We start from the raw sequence: 19,242 nt of genomic DNA on the forward strand, positions 1-19,242 counted from the left end.
GTAGTCGTCCATACCAGCAGCGAGGAAGAAGTGAGATGAAACCCCCCTCTGTGTCTGCTGCTTCGGTCCGCTGAGAAAGGTCTTGGCGCCGCCGGACTGCCTCACGTGAGTAGCACCGCCGTCGAAAGCTGCCGTCGCCTAACCAACGGCTGCAGAAGTTGTCTCCTGTCGTGTATGGCTGCCAGAGAAGTTGTTGTGGCTGCCGGAACCACCGCCGGAGCTTCTGGCTACTTCTGTCGTCGCTGGAGAAATTGCCGGTAAGGGTTTTATTGAGGTTTCTGCCATTTTGGATTTGAAGAAGGTTTTTAATACTGCGTGGTTTTTTTAGTTGATCCATCGGAGATTCTGGCCGCCGCCGGAGCTGTTGCCGGGGCCAGTTCGAAGTCGCAGCTGCTTCGTGTTGTTATTTCGGTAAGAAATTATGTTTCAAGAAGCCTCGCGTTAGTTTTCAGTTGTGTTTGGTTAATGAATATGAGTTTTGATAACGTGGGGTCGAGTCCTGATTATTGTATGTTGCGATTAGTGTTGCTATGGTTATTGCGAACGTGACTGGGAGCTGAGGTTTTGGTTGCCGTCAGTTCGGGTTGAGGCGGAAAGGACTTGATGAGGCGTTTGGGTTATGGAATTGCGTTTTGAGGTAGGGGCGCTTTCCAAAAACTATACTTTATATATTGGAATTATTACATATGGATACTGATGTGATTGAATGTGTATTTGGTGATTGTATCGGCCTTATGTATGGCTTGATTTGCCTTGGTTGGTTATGAACGTCTGTTGGTTGAATTGTTGTGTGGTTTTGTGAAACGAAATGCTTTTCAAGTTGGTTCTTTTAAAGCTTTGAGATCGAGTTTAACCCGTTGAGAATTGATTTGAGTTAATTTTTATTGAGAATGTGAAAAATAGAATCCACTCTTGATTTCAGCCTGGCTAGCTTTAAATGATCTGTTTTTGATAAACGATTGTTGCTGAACCGTTTCTTTGAAATTTTAGAAATGAGTTTATTTGGCTGATAAAGATTTGATTCTTGAAAAGGTTTCCTTGAAATATGGAATTGAGATGACTGTTGGATTTGGCTTGCCTTGAACTGATTTTGGAATTCGGGCTGTTGGAAAAGGATTGTGGAATGGTTTTGTTGGGACCCGAACCGGGTGGCAAAGTCCAAGTTTTAGGGGAGATGCTGCCGGAATTTCTATAAAATCTGAGTCTTTATTAAAATGTTGTTTGGAAAAATGATGAGTTAAAGACTTCTACTATTATATTTGAATTATCAAGAAAAGGATGATTCATGCTTTTGAAATGAATTATTAAAGAGGAAATTGTGATTTAGTCTTGCTTCTTAAGAAAGGTTGTATCTCTTTTAGGAGAAAGTTATTTAGATGAAACTTATGTTTTAAAGCTATTTTAAATGTGACAAGGGCAATGCCTTTGAATTTGACTTGAGGGTTTCAATTAGAGGAGTTTCAATGATTTTGAAAGGACTTGAATGTCTATTGATAAGTTTCATTTTAAAATGTTTTGAGAAAGGTTTTAAGTACTCTTTGAATTCTGAATTCTTGCAAGACTAAAACAATTTTGAACAGTTGAAACGTTCTAGAATTTATCATAGGGGTTGAAGTTGGTTTTTGCCTAAGTAAAGGAAACGGCTTTGAAAGAAGTAAATGATTACATGACTCGGTTTGGCTTAGATCCTATTTTCCTACTCAAATCGGAAAGCCAATGTTTTAATGATTTTAAATGAATTTGGTGAAGTGAGTTATGTTATTCTCCCCTAAAGACTTGGGACTCTGCCGAGAAACTTTGTTATAAAATCCCATTGTTGGATGGATGATTTTGAATGTTTCAAAATGAATCTTTAACTTTCAATGGTTATGGAGGTTTTGAAAAGAGGATGCCGAGAGTGGCATGGTTTTAAAAGGGGAATTTACCTTGAGTAAAAGTGGCTTATGAGCCTGAGATGATTTGAGAAATGAGATCTTTAAAGCCAAGGCTGAAAAGAGTTGAAACTTGATTTCAAAGTGAAATGAATTGAGAAAATGATTTATGGCTTAAATGCCGATTTCATGAATTTGATGATTTTGAATGTGGAAGTGCAGTTTTGTTGAGAGCCAGAATGGCTGTGTATGATTATACATATTGATTGGTTCTGGATTGAACCGTGAGCCGGAATGGCTGTGTATGATATGAATATTGGCTAGTTTTGGACTGAACCGTGAGCCGGATGGCTGAGATGGATGTTGATCCATGGATGAGATTGAACGCATGTTTATGCTGAATCATTGATAAATGTGAATGTTGTACTTCCACCATCGGAGATGAGGGTTTCCCTGGGAGGAAGCAGTGGCTAGCCACCACGTGCTCCAGGTTGAGACTCGAAGCTCTTGTGACCCTATGTCGTAAGTGTGGTCGGGCACTGTGAAAGGCCTGGATGAGCTCGCCCCCGTGAATATACACCAGTGAGGGTGTTGGATATGGATCATGATTATGATCAAGTTTATATTGAGTATAACTCGAGTTGGGGATGCGCGACAAAGGGACAGTCCATTGGTTAGCTACCAGGACTTGTCGGGTTGGCTCTATAACCGACAGATGATATCATCAGCCACTAGGGACAGGCATGTATCATATGCATCTATGTGACATTTTTTGGGTGTGCATATTATACTTGGTGTGCCTATGTGATTAATTGCTAATTGTTCTACTTGTAATAACTGTTTGTTTGTACTTGTATCTTCCTATTTGTGTTTGCTACTGTGACTCTGTTGGACTGTGATGATTGGTTGATGGTTGGATTGTTTGGGTCTAGGGCCGTGGTTGAAATGAGATGAATCGATGGTTGATTTCGGTTTTGTGTTTCTGGTTTGGAATAAAATATGAAAGGCTGTTTTGGTTCAGCATAGATAAACTGTTTTGAAAGGCTTTTGAGTTTTTGAGAATTGAACGGTTCTTCCTTCAGAAAAGATTTTTAGACTTTACTTTTACTGTAAACCGTTGTTTTTGAAAAGGAGGCATAAGACGGTTACTAATCACTAGTACGGTTTATCTTCATGTATCCTATTACAGTAATTCCCAAAAACCCTCTACTGAGAACCCTTTCGAGGATGATGTTCTCACCCCCCCTACATTTTTCCCCTTTCAGGATATGGGCGCAGAAGTTACGAAGAGCTTATTTAATTGTTGTTGTGATGCTCTATATTGTTTTAGTTATGGTTTATTGGACCCTCACCATTATCTTGATATAATCTGTAAGAGGGATAGGAATTGTATTGGATTATGTTTGTAATATTATATATATATATATATATATATATATATATATATATATATATATATATATATGGATGTACTCTTTATGAGTTGTTGTAAGTTGTATGGTATTTATGGATGTACGTTATCGAACGGATGTATTTTTGTGAGTGGTATTGCGGTTTAAAGTTTTAAACAGGCTCATATTTTAGTATTAAATAGTATAAAAGTCCTCGTAATGTTCGAACTATCAGAGTCGCGCAGCCAGAAGCGTTAACTTTGGTAGTTAGGGTGTTACATTATGGTATCAGAGCAGTCCTTCCTGTAGAGCCTGAGGAATAGATCGACTATGCTTTGGTTGCATACTCTGAGCGTTTGTCATGTACTAAGTCTTGTCGAATGACGAGGATTAGAGCTTTATGCACATGACGGTCTATTAATTAACGTTGTTAGTCTTGCATTGCATGATTCTTGGTATTAAGTTTGGCCGGCTTAATACTAGTGAATTATGTATATGATAGCACTAATGGGTTATCATAGATGATCCACGAGTTTTGAGTAAAGTGAAGTCGCGGGTTTTGGGATCGTTGAAAATTATTTCTCGAGACTATTCAGTTGTGTGTCTTGAATTTTGTTCGAGTCGACTTGTTCTTTCATAGCCTAAGTTGAAGTTCTTGTTTGCTACTCCTCTTGAAAAGTAGTTTGATTTTTCAACTCTATTCCTCTATTCATATGTATTCTTGTTTGATCTTAAATGCATCTGCTCGTTTAGAATCCTTGTTGCATCTATCTTCCTCTGTTTGAGTTCTTCTTGATTCACGTATTCCTTGCTATAGCTTTGCACTTGTCTTAATGTGCTGTGCTTTTAACTCCGGATTCCGAGTCCATTCTTTGGAAAATTGTTGATTCAGTTTTTCTCTTATTTGACAGTGATCACAGCCAATTTCGAGATTTTTATAAAAATTGCTGTTGATTATATATACTTATCTGTATATATAAAACTTTGAGATTTCTTATACAGCTTAACAACTATTTATTTCTAATACCTCGCCTGTATTTTTACTGGTTACGGAACTGCATTTACTTTGAACTACAATTTGACTTTCTAGTAATTTTACTATAGTTCCAATGCACATCTTCATTTGATTATGTATTTGAATATTTTTCAAAATTTTGAAAAGAAAGGATTTACCACTTTTGTCTCGTGTTGAGTTTCGTTTGATAAGCTTTACTTAACTTATTTTGAATTGAGTTTGATTTAGCATGCTATATGGTTTATGCCATTATTGTTCTTTTGAAAATGTTGGACTCATAGCTTTCTTCTTACGAACGGACTAAAGTCTTCCTTAAGCCTTCCATCTCCATGAATGTCATGCTTGACCTTATTTTTAACTGATCTTTTACATCTTGTGAATATTGCCATTGATCTTAGTTTTTCCTTTTTGTGAATCTCATTCTTATATGAGTAAGTTTGATTCATTTCAAAATAGTGCATCATTTATCCTCTCATTGTCTCTACTAGAGTTTTTAGTCAAAGACTTATCCTTGAGAGATTACTAATGATTGAGTTGTCTTTTTCTATAAATTTTGTATTCTTTTGGATCAATTGAAAGCTTGTTTGATGACTCATGCCTAGTGAATCTTGTTTGAACTACTTTGATTTAAGATCCTTTCTAGTATGACTTGACTCCTATTTAGTACATCTTAAACTTCTTGAATGTTCTTCTGAGATGGTGATTTCAAGAACACTTTTGGAGTCTTGTTTTGAACTTTTTAAAGAAGTTTTGAATTCTCTTGTAAGAAGTTTTAAACGGAATTTATTTTCTGTTGTTTGATTGAGATTGAAACCATTGTTCAATTTTGGCGAAGTTAATTTAAAGTTGGCATACACTATTTTAAATGAAGTTTTGAAAAGCTTCCTTGTTTAGTGGAAACCGGTTCGTTTGTAACGCACCACTTATTTCCTTTACCAAATTGTAAGCAAATTTTTACTTCGAAGTTTCTTTTCTAAAAAGAGTTTAACTTCCTCTTTCGTACTTGCTATAAATGTTATACATGCTTGTTTGAATATGAAATTTTGAGAATTTTGAACAAGCATTTGATTACTTCCGAGTTTTTATGAACTGCTTTTGGTTAAGTTGTGCATCTAATTATCTTTCTAAAATATTTGAGGAAATATTTAGCTCTTAGCCAAAGTTGTGTGCATTTGTTTTTGGAACTCTACAAAATCTACTTCAACATGAAATTGTATTGAAGTAAAGCCACATTTATGCTTTTGTTACTCTCTTGAAGGATATTTGTTGCTTAACTTTTCTTTTAGACTGCGAGGTGATTTTCTTGCAAGTTTTCGATTCTTTTAAGAACAATGTATTCAGAAGTATTTTTAATCATGCTCTTGATTTTTGTGAGCTTTGCCTTGGGTTTGAGATATTCTCTTTTGTGAACCTCATACTTCTTCGACTCAGCTTGAATTTGTTCAAACTGATGCAATGATTTTCTCCTTATTGATCCTATTGAACTTCTTCGATCCAAGGGTCATCTTTGAAGTTGTCAATTGAATTGAGTCTAGCAAACTTCATTGCTTGAGTGTCCTTGTTTATCTGGATCTGGATACATTCTCCCAAATCTTTGAGTACTATCCTTGACATTTAACTCTCCTTTCTAAAGTCTTGTATCCTTCTGAGTAGACTTGAGAATTATTTTGATATCACGTGCGACTTGTAGACGTAGTAACGCGATGCGTTAGTTCTTTAAGACGTGATATGTGTATACGGAAGTTGAAGCGGTAGGTGTGCAACGTATGAGTTGTGGGTGTTTTGTTCCTTGCGAATGGGTTTGCGGTTGTCAGGCTTGTGATCGAGTATGGGGATTGTAAAGTGCTTGATGGAGTTGGAAAGTTGAAACTTTGAGGTTGATATGAGATTAGTATGCGGATGTTAAGCACGTCATTTTAACCCCATCCTGTTTTATAGCCTTGATGCTTTGCCCTACTATCGCATGATTGACCCATGTTATCTTTTGCATTGAGCCTACCTTGTAACGTTTGCTTTGCAATCACACTCCTACCTTTGCACCCTTATGCATATGACAATCAAAGTATTTGAAAATCGTATATATGTTTATATGATGAGATATTTTTACTTCTTCCTTAAATGTGTTCAAGGGTGAACTGTTATGAAATTTCTTTCGTTTTGCATCAATTTTCGAAAGCGAAAATTTTTATAAGGTGGGTAGAATGTAAGACCCAAAACCTTTGAAAAATGGCTATCATTAGCTAATTTCAAATTCAGTATTTCTGTAGCTTTAATTTCGGAAATTTCTCTATTAAAGAAAATTAAAGCAAGTTTTGATTTATTGAATTTGAGACGAGTTATGATTATTATCCAATTTTACAATTATTGGATTATTTTCTATATTTGAATTATAAAGTTGATAGTTATAAAATAATAAGGATTTTATATGATTTAGATTAGATAAGTAATATTTTAAATATTAATACTGCTATTTTGGAAAATGAAGAAATTAAGTATATTATTTCTAATTATTTGACTTGAGCATTTTATTGAAAATAATTTGTAAAATTGATGAACAAATTGTATTTTCTATATACAATTAGTGTTGGATTTAATTTGGGTTTCAATTACTATATTATCCCCAATTTTATGCAAAATTACTATATTGCCCCTTACTCTAATTTGGCATACCCTTCCCTCTATTCTCTCTTCATGCTGCGCAGCCTCAAACCATCTTCTTCACTGTCTTTGCTGCGCAGCCCTACCCTAACTAAGCACACACGCAAGGTTCTTTGAACCAGAGGGAAAAGAAGAACGGGAATCAGGAAGGGGGAAATCAGAAAAACACAACACACACACCCACGAAGCACTGTTGGTCGCGGAGAAGGGGAAGGGAAGGGGAAGAAGTCGCGCCGGTGTACTGGGTTGCACCACCACCATGTCGTCGTCTAACCGAAGAAGGAGAAGAGCGTGCCGCCGCCACAATCCATCGTGACTGCTGCGAGCTCACCGCGTCGCGCCGCCTTGGAGTCTGCCGTCAGGTCCGAGTTGAAGGAAGAGAGAGGCCGCACTGCCACCGTCGCATCCCCGCCGCGCTGCTCGAGACTGTCTTGCGCACCGCCGTCACACCTGAATACCGCCGTTGCTTCTGCGAGTTCGCCGTCGCCGGAGCTGGGTAGTCGTCCTTACCAATAGCGAGGAAGAAGTGAGATGAAACCCCCTCCGTGTCTGCTGCTTCGGTCCGCTGAGAAAGGTCTTGGCGCCGCCGGACTGCCTCACGTGAGGAGCACTGCCGTCGAAAGCTGCCGTCGCCTAACCAGCGGCTGCAAAAGTTGTCTCCTGTCGTGTATGGCTGCCGGAGAAGTTGTTGTGCCCGTCGGAACCACCGCCGGAGCTTTTGGCTACTTCTGTCGTCGCCGGAGAAATTGCCGGTAAAGGTTTTATTGAGGTTTCTGCCATTTTAGATTTGAAGAAGGTTTTTAATACTGCGTAGTTTTTATAGTTAATCCATCGGAGATTCTGGCTACCGCTGGAGCTGTTGTCGGGGCCGGTTCAAAGTCGCAGCTGCTTCGTGTTGTTATTCCGGTAAGAAATTATGTTTCAAGAAGCTTCGCGTTAGTTTTCGGTTGTGTTTGGTTAATGAATATGAGTTTTGATAACGTGGAGTCAAGCCCTGATTATTGTATGTTGCGATTAGTGTTGCTATGGTTATTGCGAACGTGACTGGGAGCTGAGGTTTTGGTTGCCGTCAGTTCGGGTTGAGGCGGAAAGGACTTGATGAGGCGTTTGGGTTATGGAATTGCGTTTTGAGGTAGGGGCGCTTTCCAAAAACTATATTTTATATATTGAAATTATTACATATGGATACTGATGTGAGTGAATCTGTATTTGGTGATTGTATCGGCCTTATGTATGGCTTGATTTGCCTTGGTTGGTTATGAACGTCTGTTGGTTGAATTGTTGTGTGGTTTTGTGAAACGAAATGCTTTTCAAATTGATTCTTTTAAAGCTTTGAGATCGAGTTTAACCCGTTGAGAATTGATTTGAGTTAATTTTTATTGAGAATGTGAAAAATAGAATCCACTCTTGATTTCAGCCTGGCTAGCTTTAAATGATCTGGTTTTTGATAAACGATTGTTGCTAAACTGTTTCTTTGAAATTTTAGAAATGAGTTTATTCGGCTGATAAAGATTTGATTCTTGAAAAGGTTTCCTTGAAATATGGAATTGAGATGACTGTTGGATTTGGCTTGCCTTGAACTGATTTTGGAATTCGGGCTGTTGGAAAAGGATTGTGGAATGGTTTTGTTGGGACCCGAACCGGGTGGCAAAGTCCAAGTTTTAGGGGAGATGCTACCGGAATTTCTATAAAATCTGAGTCTTTATTAAAATGTTGTTTGGAAAAATGAAGAGTTAAAGACTTCTACTATTTTATTTGAATTATCAAGAAAAGGATGATTCATGCTTTTGAAATGAATTATTAAAGAGGAAATTGTGATTTAGTCTTGCTTCTTAAGAAAGGTTGTATCTCTTTCAGGAGAAAGTTATTTAGATAAAACTTATGTTTTAAAGCTGTTTTAAATGTGACAAGGGCAATGTCTTTGAATTTGACTTGAGGGTTTCAATTAGAGGATTTTCAATGATTTTGAAAGGACCTGAATGTCTATTGATAAGTTTCATTTTGAAATGTTTTGAGAAAGGTTTTAAGTCCTCTTTGAATTCTGAATTCTTGCAAGACTAAAACAATTTTGAACAGTTGAAACGTTCTAGAATTTATCATGGGGGTTGAAGTTGGTTTTTGCCTAAGTAAAGGAAACGGCTTTGAAAGAAGTAAATGATTACATGACTCGGTTTGGCTTAGATCCTATTTTCCTACTCAAATCGGAAAGCCAATGTTTTAATGATTTTAAATGAATTTGGTGAAGTGAGTTATGTTATTCTCCCCTAAAGACTTGGGACTCTGCTGAGAAACTTTGTTATAAAATCCCATTGTTGGATGAATGATTTTGAATGTTTCAAAATGAATCTTTAACTTTCCATGGTTATGGAGGTTTTGAAAAGAGGATGCCGAGAGTGGCATGGTTTTAAAAGGGGAATTTACCTTGAGTAAAAGTGGCTTATGAGCCTAAGATGATTTGAGAAATGAGATCTTTAAAGCCAAGGCTGAAAAGAGTTGAAACTTGATTTCAAAGTGAAATGAATTGAGAAAATGATTTATGGCTTAAATGCCGATTTCATGAATTTGGTGATTTTGAATGTGGAAGTGCTGTTTTGTTGAGAGCCGGAATGGCTGTGTATGATTATACATATTGATTGGTTCTGGATTGAACCGTGAGCCAGAATGGCTGTGTATGATATGAATATTGGCTGGTTCTGGACTGAACCGTGTGCGGGATGGCTGAGATGGATGTTGATCCATGGATGAGATTGAACGCATGTTTATGCTGAATCATTGATAAATGTGAATGTTACACTTCCACCATCGGAGATGAGGGTTTCCCTGGGAGGAAGCAGTGGCTAGCCACCACGTGCTCCAGGTTGAGACTCGAAGCTCTTGTGACCATATGTCGTAAGTGTGGCCGGGCACTGTGAAAGGCCCGGATGAGCTCGCCCCCATGAATATACACCAGTGAGGGTGTTGGATATGGATCATGATTATGATCAAGTTTATATTGAGTATAACTCAAGTTGGGGATGCGCGACAGAGGGACAGTCCAATGGTTAGCTACCAGGACTTGTCGGGTTGGCTCTATAACCGACAGATGATATCATCAGCCACTAGGGACAGGCATGCATCATATGCATCTATGTGACATTGTTTGGGTGTGCATATTATACTTGGTGTGCCTATGTGATTAATTGCTAATTGTTCTACTTGCAATAACTGTTTGTTTGTACTTGCAACTTCCTATTTGTGTTTGCTACTGGGACTCTGTTGGACTGTGGTGATTGGTTGATAGTTGGATTGCTTGGGCCTAGGGCCGTGGTTGAAATGAGATGAATCGATGGTTGATTTCGGTTTTGTGTTTCTGGTTTGGAATAAAATATGAAAGGCTGTTTTGGTTCAGCATAGATAAACTGTTTTGAAAGGCTTTTGAGTTTTTGAGAATTGAACGGTTCTTCCTTCAAAAAAGATTCTTAGACTTTATTTTTACTGTAAACCGTTGTTTTTGAAAAGGAGGCATAATACGGTTATTAATCACTAGTACGGTTTATCTTCACGTATCCTATTACAGTAATTCCCAAAAACCCTCTACTGAGAATCCTTTCGAGGATGATGTTCTCACCCCCCCCTACATTTTTTCCCTTTCAGGATGTGGGCACAGAAGTTACGAAGAGCTTATTTTATTGTTGTTGTGATGCTCTATATTGTTTTAGTTATGGTTTATTGGACCCTCGCCATTATCTTGATATAATCTGTAAGAGGGATAGGAATTGTATTGGATTATGTTTGTAATATTATATATATATATATATATATATATATATATATATATATATATATATATATATATATATATATATATATATATATATATATATATATGTATGTATGTATGTATGTATGTATGTATGTATGTATATATATGGATGTACTCTTTATGAGTTGTTGTAAGTTGTATGGTATTTATGGATGTATGTTATCGAACGGATGTATTTTTGGGAGCGGTATTGCGGTTTAAAGTTTTAAACAGACTCATATTTTAGTATTAAATAGTATAAAAGTCGTCGTAATGTCCGAACTATCAGAGTCGCGCAGCCGGAAGCGTTAACTTTGGTAGTTAGGGTGTGTCGGGTTGGAAGTTGAACCGACAATGTGATATCACAGCCAAATAGGACAAGCATTCATCATCTGCATCTTCTACCTGTTTGCTTACTTTGCTGTCCTGAATTGTTTGGTTAATTGTATAACATGATTATTTGCTTCTTGAATTTCTTGATATACATGTTTATACTTGTGCTTTACTTGCATTGTTATTACTTGTGTTTCCTACTGGGATTGAGGAGGTTTGGAAGGTGGTGGCAATGGGATCGCATAGCAGTTAGGCTGGCGAAGACTGTGGGACAGCGGTATATCTGTTAGTTTAGAAATCCCTTAAGATAGAATTTTCCATTTCATTACGATTTTAATTTTACTTATGTTTTAAGCTTGAATCTCATGATGGATATGAAGCTCTAGGATTGCCTCTAGCATCCCGGAGTCTTATATCTTATATTATTGGGCACTATTACCATACTAAGAACCTCCGGTTCTCATTCCATACTTTGTTGTTGTTTTTCAGATGCAAGTCGTAACCTACCTCAGTGAGTTACGTGATGGTGACAGAGCGAAGGACCTTTATCCCATTTTGGAGTCTTTTGATTACTTTTGTTTTGAATTCTCTCACTTTTGTATTTATATTTGCCTTAGAGGCTTACTTTGAGAGAGATATTCTGTATATTCTGTTTTAACTTTCAAAACCCTGTATGTCTGAATATAACTAGTCAGCCTAAACTCCGCAGGCTGAGGCTAGTTCCTTATGACTATTGTTATCTTGTATCTTTATCTTGTGCCTTAAGTTTGTAACTTTGTGTGAACGTTTTGCGCTTTTGAAACTCTGTTTTTGAGCTTATTTTTTCATCGGACTTCTAGAATTATTGTTTCCTTCTATATATATTAATGTATAAGCTTAGAAATTGTCATAACATTTAATTAACCTTTGCTTTATGGCATGAGGTAAGGCTTAGGGTAAATAGGGTGTTACATCCACTTTAGACATATGCACATCATTTTGAAGCCCCGAATGTTAGCTTTCCAATACCATTGAAACCACTTCATTTGGACCTCTATATCTCAAGTTATGATCAATTTAGCATGAAGAGGTCAGGATTGACAGCTTTGCAAATCCTTAATTTCTTCATGAATTCTTCCACTTTGCATGCTTTTTATCTATTTCTTCAAGTCATTCTTGCCTTCAAAACTTAAATCGCTCAAACAGACATATCAAGGCATCGAATGGGAGAAAAGTAAATTAAAATTGGCAATTCTAAGTATAAAAAACATGTTTTTCACAATTAAGCAGAATTAGAAAGAGATTCACAAAAACATGCAATTTCAAGAAATAAATGCAAGGTATGTTAATAGAATCCACTCTTTTTAAGCAAAAAATAATCGTAAAATATGGATTTATTAGAATCTCACCGAGATTTCCCTTAGTTTTCGCAGAGATTTTGACAAATTTTTAAGAGCTTTTAACAGTAGTTTGAAATAATTGTGTTGCATATTTGAGAAAAAGATAGCAAGCATTTTTCATATTAGAGAGTGCAAAGTGAAACGTTTCGTTTACGTGAATGGAGTGAGTGGAGCACGTGTTTACACACTCTATTTAATGAAGATATTTTTTGTTGGGCCTAGACCAACTTGGTTGGCATGGTTGCCAAAAATACTTGTATGTATAATACAACTGAAATATTTTTTAAAACTAATAATTATTAAGATTAATTATCAAATTAATTCTTTTAGGATGGATCGTTCTTCAAATTTATCTTTACAAATTTTTATCAATCAAATTAATTCTTCAAATATTATAAATTAATTATATTTGTCCTTCTGTCACTACATTAATAATTTTCATTAAACATGGATAATTTGAAATGTTAATTGACAGCAAATATGATACCTGATATATTTAGAGTTTTAGATGCTAACTAAGTGCTTGTTTGGGCGCCATTATTTTGATAAAAAAAGATATTTTTCAATGAAAAAAGATCTTTTTTATTTTTTAATGTGTTTGGCAAATTTCGAGTAATAAAAGTAAAAGCACTGAAAAAATCAGAAAAACATCTTTTTTGAGAAGCTGTAATTTACATCTTTTTTAAAAGATCTTTTTCCTTAAAAAAGATGTTTTTCATGTAATAAATAAACAAAAAAGTACTTTTATATTGTTATATCCAAACATAATTGATAGATAAAAAGATCTTTTTGCATGAGATATCCAAACATAAAATTACTTTTACTTTTCTATAAGATCTTTTAAAAAAGATAACTCGAAAAAAGATCTTTTCTTAGAAGCTCACACAAACAAGTCCTAAATGTATGTATAAAAATCTATCAATTTAGTTTTTTTATCAATTACATAAACTCTAATCTCAATATAACTTATGACTAAATTGATAGATTTTCATAAAATTAGCATTTAATTGAACACGCCAAGTTTTATGGATGCTGCTAGTTAATGTTTCACATCAATTATTAAAGAAAACTATTAGTTGAGTGACATAAAGACAATGTAATTAATTTATAATTTTTAACGGACTAATTGAATTGATAAATTTTTTAGAAAACAAATTTAAAAATAATCATTTTTTATGGATTAATTTGAGCATTAACCCAGAATTATTATTTAAAGAATCAATCCAGCTCTTGTTCATTTTCACGAAAGATAAGGCACTCCTTGATTAAAAAAATGGGGCATTTCTGCCCTCAATATTTTTATTTTAGGATAATATGATTCTTCTGTTAAAAAATCTGTTAAATAATAATAATAATTAGTTTTGTGGAGATTTTTTTTGTAATTTGTAAGGATTTTAAACTCCCACAAACTATTAATAAGTTTATTTTTAAAAAATTCTTTCACCGGTGGTGATAAAATAGAGAAAGACCATTGCTAAAAATAATGTCACAGAAAAAAAAATAATTGCAGTACAAAAAACTTTTAAAAAAAAATAATATCGAATAAAAAATGAAATAAGATAACATTAATGTTGATGATATTTGTATTAGTGATAATTACAATAGAGGAGATAACGATGGTGATAAAGTATAGTTACACAATAAAAATAGTAAAAATAAAAATGATAATGATGAGGATGAAAAAAGTGGTAGTACTAGTTGTCATAGTTAGTTGCCATAATTATATTGTTAAAAAAAATTTGTAAGAATTTAAAACTCCCACAACTTATAAATAAAACTCCCACAAAATTAATTTTTATTACTATTTAATAGATTTCTTCGTATTATTCTAAAATAAAAATATTAACAACGGGGAATTTTTTTTTTTTAAATAAAAAACATCTGCCTCTTTGTGAAAATGGATAACATGATTACTCTATTATTTATAAACAAATCCAATTTCAAGAACGGATAATTTTATGAAGCACAGTATAACTGAGTCTCAGAGGTAGACCCCACTGTCATCCTCTAGTTTTCTCCGCCGCATAACTGAACGTCCGAACCCGAACCATGTTCACTTGGTTGCGTCCATGGGCTTCTCTCTAACACCAACCCCTACCTGTCTCCTCCACCACCCCAACCTCACCCGCCGCTCCCTCCTCTTCCTCGCCACCACTACCACCACCCTCTCCGTCCCTCTCGCCCCTACCCTCTCCGCCACCACCACCACACCACCCCAGCCTCCCAACCCCACCATCACCGACCGCATCTTCATGGACTTCAGCCTCTGTCCCAACTACTTCCTCCCCAACCGCACCCTCGGTGACAACCTCTCCACCCTCTGCTCCGACTCCACCCCACTGGGGCGCATCGTCCTGGGCCTCTACGGCAACCTCCTCCCCCTAACCGTCTCAAATTTCAAGTCCATGTGCCTCGGCTCCAACTCCACCGCTTCCTCCTACAAGAACACTCTCGTCCACAAGATCTTTCCTGGACGCTACTTCCTTGCCGGCCGGCAGGGCAGGCCTGACAAGGGCGAGGTCCGCCCACCCCATGACCTCGCCCGTAATACCGAGACTGTCGACTCTAAGGCCTTCTCCCTGATGCACTCACGGCCCGGCGTCGTTTCGCTCTCGCTTTCCGAGAACGACGACGATGACGAGATCAAGCTTGACCCTGGTTACCGCAACGTTGAGTTCCTGATCACCACTGGACCTGGCCCTTGTCCTGACCTTGATTATAAGAACATTGTCTTTGGAACCGTGCTAGAAGGTAAATCAATTTTCCATGCTATGGAATTTGTTGGAATGTTAGTTTGTTATAGTATCAAATTGAACAGAGAGAAAAGGGAGGGGGGAGAAGGAAATACAATTACAAAAAATGAAAATGAAAATGATAAGGCTGATTAGTAGTACTGGTAAGAAGTTCAATAAAACCTCCTCAATTATACTAAGATGTATTTTAAAATCAGTAACTAATATAAAATACATATTGAAATACAAAAGATATATTAAAAATAAATTAAACAACAAATATATTTGTATACAAATATTCGGTGTACACATCATTTATGAAACTCATGTATTCCCTGGTATCCTAACTTTGATACAGAGTGAAACTTGCTTCATATATCTTTTTGACTCATAATGAGTGAAATCAAATCCCTACTTTAATGGTTCTTCTTAGGTAGTCAAATGCTAAGTGTTAGTAAATAAGTATTTCAGTATGCTAAGTGTAGACTGTGTAGTGTGTTAAATGCTTGAACAGGATTGCTTTTCTCTGGTTCTAATAAAAAAATGCTATAACTATAGTTATCAGCAGTTGAGTATGCTATAGGATGTTAATTTGGTATAGCAAAATAAAAGCATGCCTACCAGAAGGAAATTAAATGGTATACAATCTAAATATGTGAAGTCGACTACACCGGTTACAATGTTTCATATGTCAGCCTGAAAGATATTTAGGAAGTGTAAGGATAGAGAAGAATAAATGAGAAAGAGGAATTATCAGAATGGGGGTTTTGGCATAACACATTCAACTTTCCCGTGGTTTTTCCTTATAATTTGTGTACTTGTACATGGAAAAAGAAATTGTTTATAGTCCTGGACTCAATACTATTACGTTGGGTTTACTGGTTGTGGTTAATTTTTACTGACGAGTCGAATTGAACAACTCTAAATTGGTTGGTTGTGTTTACTTTAAGAAACTGTGAATTCTTTCTGCTTCACAAAATCCTTGTTCTTTAGCTTTAAAAAAATTAAGATTTGACCTTTTGTTGTCCATAGTTCTATACAGTGAATGAATGTATTAATCTGATGTCACGATATGAATTGAAGTCTTGTAGTATTTGATCGTTATATAGTCTGGATGCTAAGTTACATGAGTACCATTTTCGGTCGCCCTTACCAAGTGCTCAGTTTGTGTTTGAATCTAATCGCAGGTTTGGACGTTGTCACAGCGATAGCTTCCATTCCGACTTACCAACCATCTGAACGAATTCGCCAGTTTAATGACTTGGCTGAGTTTTTTGGAGATGAAAGGGCTCAGAATGCTCGTGCCACATGGAACAGGCCACTTACAACTGTCTACATTAGTGACTGTGGAGAGCTAAAAGTTACACATCCTCCCCTCTCACCATCTCTTCCATAATTTCTTTTCATGTATATATAATTTCAGATGACTTCATAGAACTGTTGCATGTAAAATCATACTCGAATTCTTTTCAAGGTAATAACACTATTTTTTATTTAAAAGATTCTCTTTTTTATTTTTAATTTTAAAAATTATATTCTCTCCATTTTCTTGTTTTTAACATTACCTGATGTGTCTGAGGAGGGTTTGTGTTCTTTAGAAGAGAATCTCATGCGGGTTTACTGATGAGACTTTCTTAACTTTAAGCATAAATTTTATTCTGATTTCCACAGATTTATTCCCTGGCTTTGTTGAAGTGTGTTGTGAAATCTATATTTTCTTTATTTAGATCACTTGCCTAATTGTCAAAACGCAATTGGCAACATTTATACGCCACTTGACTATTTTGTTGTTACCACATTGTCCTTGCATACACTAGATTGGGCTCTGCATACACTAATTTCAACCTTTTTTTTAGTTTCTTTTTTATCCTTACATTGACGCTCTCTTTTTACCCCTCTTCTTCCTCACATCACTCATCACCACCAGCATCACAACCTTACCTCTCCCCATCAGCTGTCCTTCGTCGGCCACCTTTGCCGAGCACTCTCTGGTGCCATCTTGCTAGCAGCCACACTTTAGTGGTCACTTGCCAAAAAATTTAACAAACTAAAATTAGATTAAACATTCCAATTAAAAAATTTAAAATCTAAGACTACATTTGGAAGAGAGAATTACAGAAACGGAGACAAATTGAAAAATAGAAATTAAATTTTTGTATTATGTTTTATATGAAATGTATATATCTTATTTGGTTTAAGATAAATATAGAAATTAAAACAAATAAAATTATTTAAATACCTTTGTTAATTAGAAAAAAAAAAACAAAATAAACTCTAATTTCTCTTCATCGTCATCACTATCATTAGAGTCAGACTCACGTTTTGAGAACTCAGCTTCACCTCTCTTCCCACAGTCACAAACGACACCCTTTACTCCTTAGAACTTAGTCTCAGTTTTTTGAGAAAAAATTATTAAAAATTCACTATGTTCTCAAAAATTTCAATTTCTTGTGTTTTCTTCTTTTAGAGGTACTAAATAAACTGAAATTTTGTTTTTCAAGACTAAAATTTTAATTTAATTCTCTAGTCATCAAACACAATACTCAATTTCAATCTCTCGGTCCAAAAAAACAAATGCAACCTAATAGACATCCAAAAGTTTCTAAACCATCCAAATGAACATCCAAAATCTAATACTCAAAAGAATTTATAATTTGACACTAAATTCAAATCACTTTGTAAAAGTACCTATAAACATAAAACTTCAATTTCTAAATCAGTAAGTGTGTATATACCCCTGGTCCAATACATAATCAGGCCCAAAGTGAATAAACCCAATCTACAGACAATATGCTAGTCAGTTGTATCGACGTCAAATTCGGCATTATTTATCCGAAAAAGTAACCAATCCCTACAATCTCTCTCATCTAAGAAAGAGATCTTAACAACCTCCCTAAACAAAAGGGAACGACTACCCACCATCAAAGGTAGAACGACTTTAAAAGACGATTATCGACTCTACATCTATACTTATAAATACCTTGACACCTTTCGGTATAATTTGAATCCAATCTACTAAAAATTTGCCTAAAACCCTTGCTAACTTAAGTATCAGAGTCACTTGTAGGTACCACCTCTCACCTCCTCAAAAGGAACTCGAACAGCAGCACCTCGATACCAGAAGACGTCGGATGCTACCCCAAAAAAGTTTGGATCTCATGTTTAAACCATGGTTTTGAAAACCGGACCGGACCGGCCGGTTCAATCGAAAAAATTGGGAACCGGTTACCTAACCGGTTCAGATAATCTAAAAAACCAAATGACAAAGAACCGGTGAAAAAATCGGTCGAACCGACAGTTAACCGGCGAACCGAAAGAACCGTCCGATTTTTTGGCGGTTCAGTGGTTTGGAAATTCAGAAGCCAAACGACGTCGTTTTGGCTATTAAAAAAAAAATAAAGAAAGAAACTAGCGTACGCGTTAACCTAACCCTAATCACTAATCAGCCACCAATCACCCAAGCTCCCAGCCTCCCCTTTCTTCCCCCCTCACCCACCATTCACCAAGGCCACCATTGCCACCGCCCAGTCGCCCACCAAGCTCCAGATTCCAGAGCGCTCCTCATTCGCCAGTCGCCACCCAGCAGCGCTCCTCATTCGCCACCCAGAAGCGCTCCTCATTCGCCACCCAAACCACTGCACAGCAGCCGCGACCACCACCGCGTTGAGCCCGCCTCTCATTCGCCGGTAAGACTGATTTTCTTGTCTTCTTGATTTTGAACATGCTTCCCACTGATTGTGAGCTCGCCTGTTCTGTTTGAAAAAAAAAATAATAGGGCATCTGAGTTAAAAAAAAATAACATATGAATCCAGTTAAATATGCTTCAGGTTCAATCTGTTTTTCAAGTCGTGTTGAGTCTCGAACCAGTTTTTCAATCCAGTTTTGTTGCTTCTGTTTGCTGCTGCATGAATCTGTTTTTGATTCTCTTTTTTTGCTGCTTCATGAATCTTCAATCTGTTTTTGCTGCTTCATGAATATGTTCTGATCTTGATTTTTGTTTTTGATTTTCTATGCTGCCTGTTCTGTTTGCTGTTTCGGTTTGCTGCTTCATGAATATTTTTGTTGCTTCTGAATGGAAATAA

At 36.3% G+C, this 19,242-nt stretch overlaps 1 protein-coding gene across 1 annotated transcript; it reads left to right on the forward strand.

Moving 5' to 3' along the window:
- Positions 1–14,330: 14,330 nt before the first annotated feature.
- Positions 14,331–16,660, forward strand: LOC112732314 (peptidyl-prolyl cis-trans isomerase CYP28, chloroplastic). Its single transcript, XM_025780985.3, has 2 exons — positions 14,331–15,179; positions 16,348–16,660. Exons 1-2 carry the CDS (start codon positions 14,498–14,500, stop codon positions 16,554–16,556), a joined length of 891 nt encoding a protein of 296 aa, XP_025636770.1. The 5' UTR covers positions 14,331–14,497; the 3' UTR covers positions 16,557–16,660.
- Positions 16,661–19,242: the final 2,582 nt, after the last annotated feature.

This window comes from Arachis hypogaea, chromosome 13 (genome assembly GCF_003086295.3).
Source record: "Arachis hypogaea cultivar Tifrunner chromosome 13, arahy.Tifrunner.gnm2.J5K5, whole genome shotgun sequence".
In the NCBI taxonomy this organism is placed as follows: domain Eukaryota; kingdom Viridiplantae; phylum Streptophyta; class Magnoliopsida; order Fabales; family Fabaceae; genus Arachis; species Arachis hypogaea.

Bases quoted from the DNA above. Each gene is read 5' to 3' on its own strand.
- LOC112732314 (XM_025780985.3), top strand. From the start codon at position 14,498: ATGGGCTTCTCTCTAACACCAACCCCTACCTGTCTCCTCCACCACCCC. The intron at 15,180-16,347 runs GTAAATCAATTT...ATCTAATCGCAG, and splicing joins CTTTGGAACCGTGCTAGAAG to GTTTGGACGTTGTCACAGCG.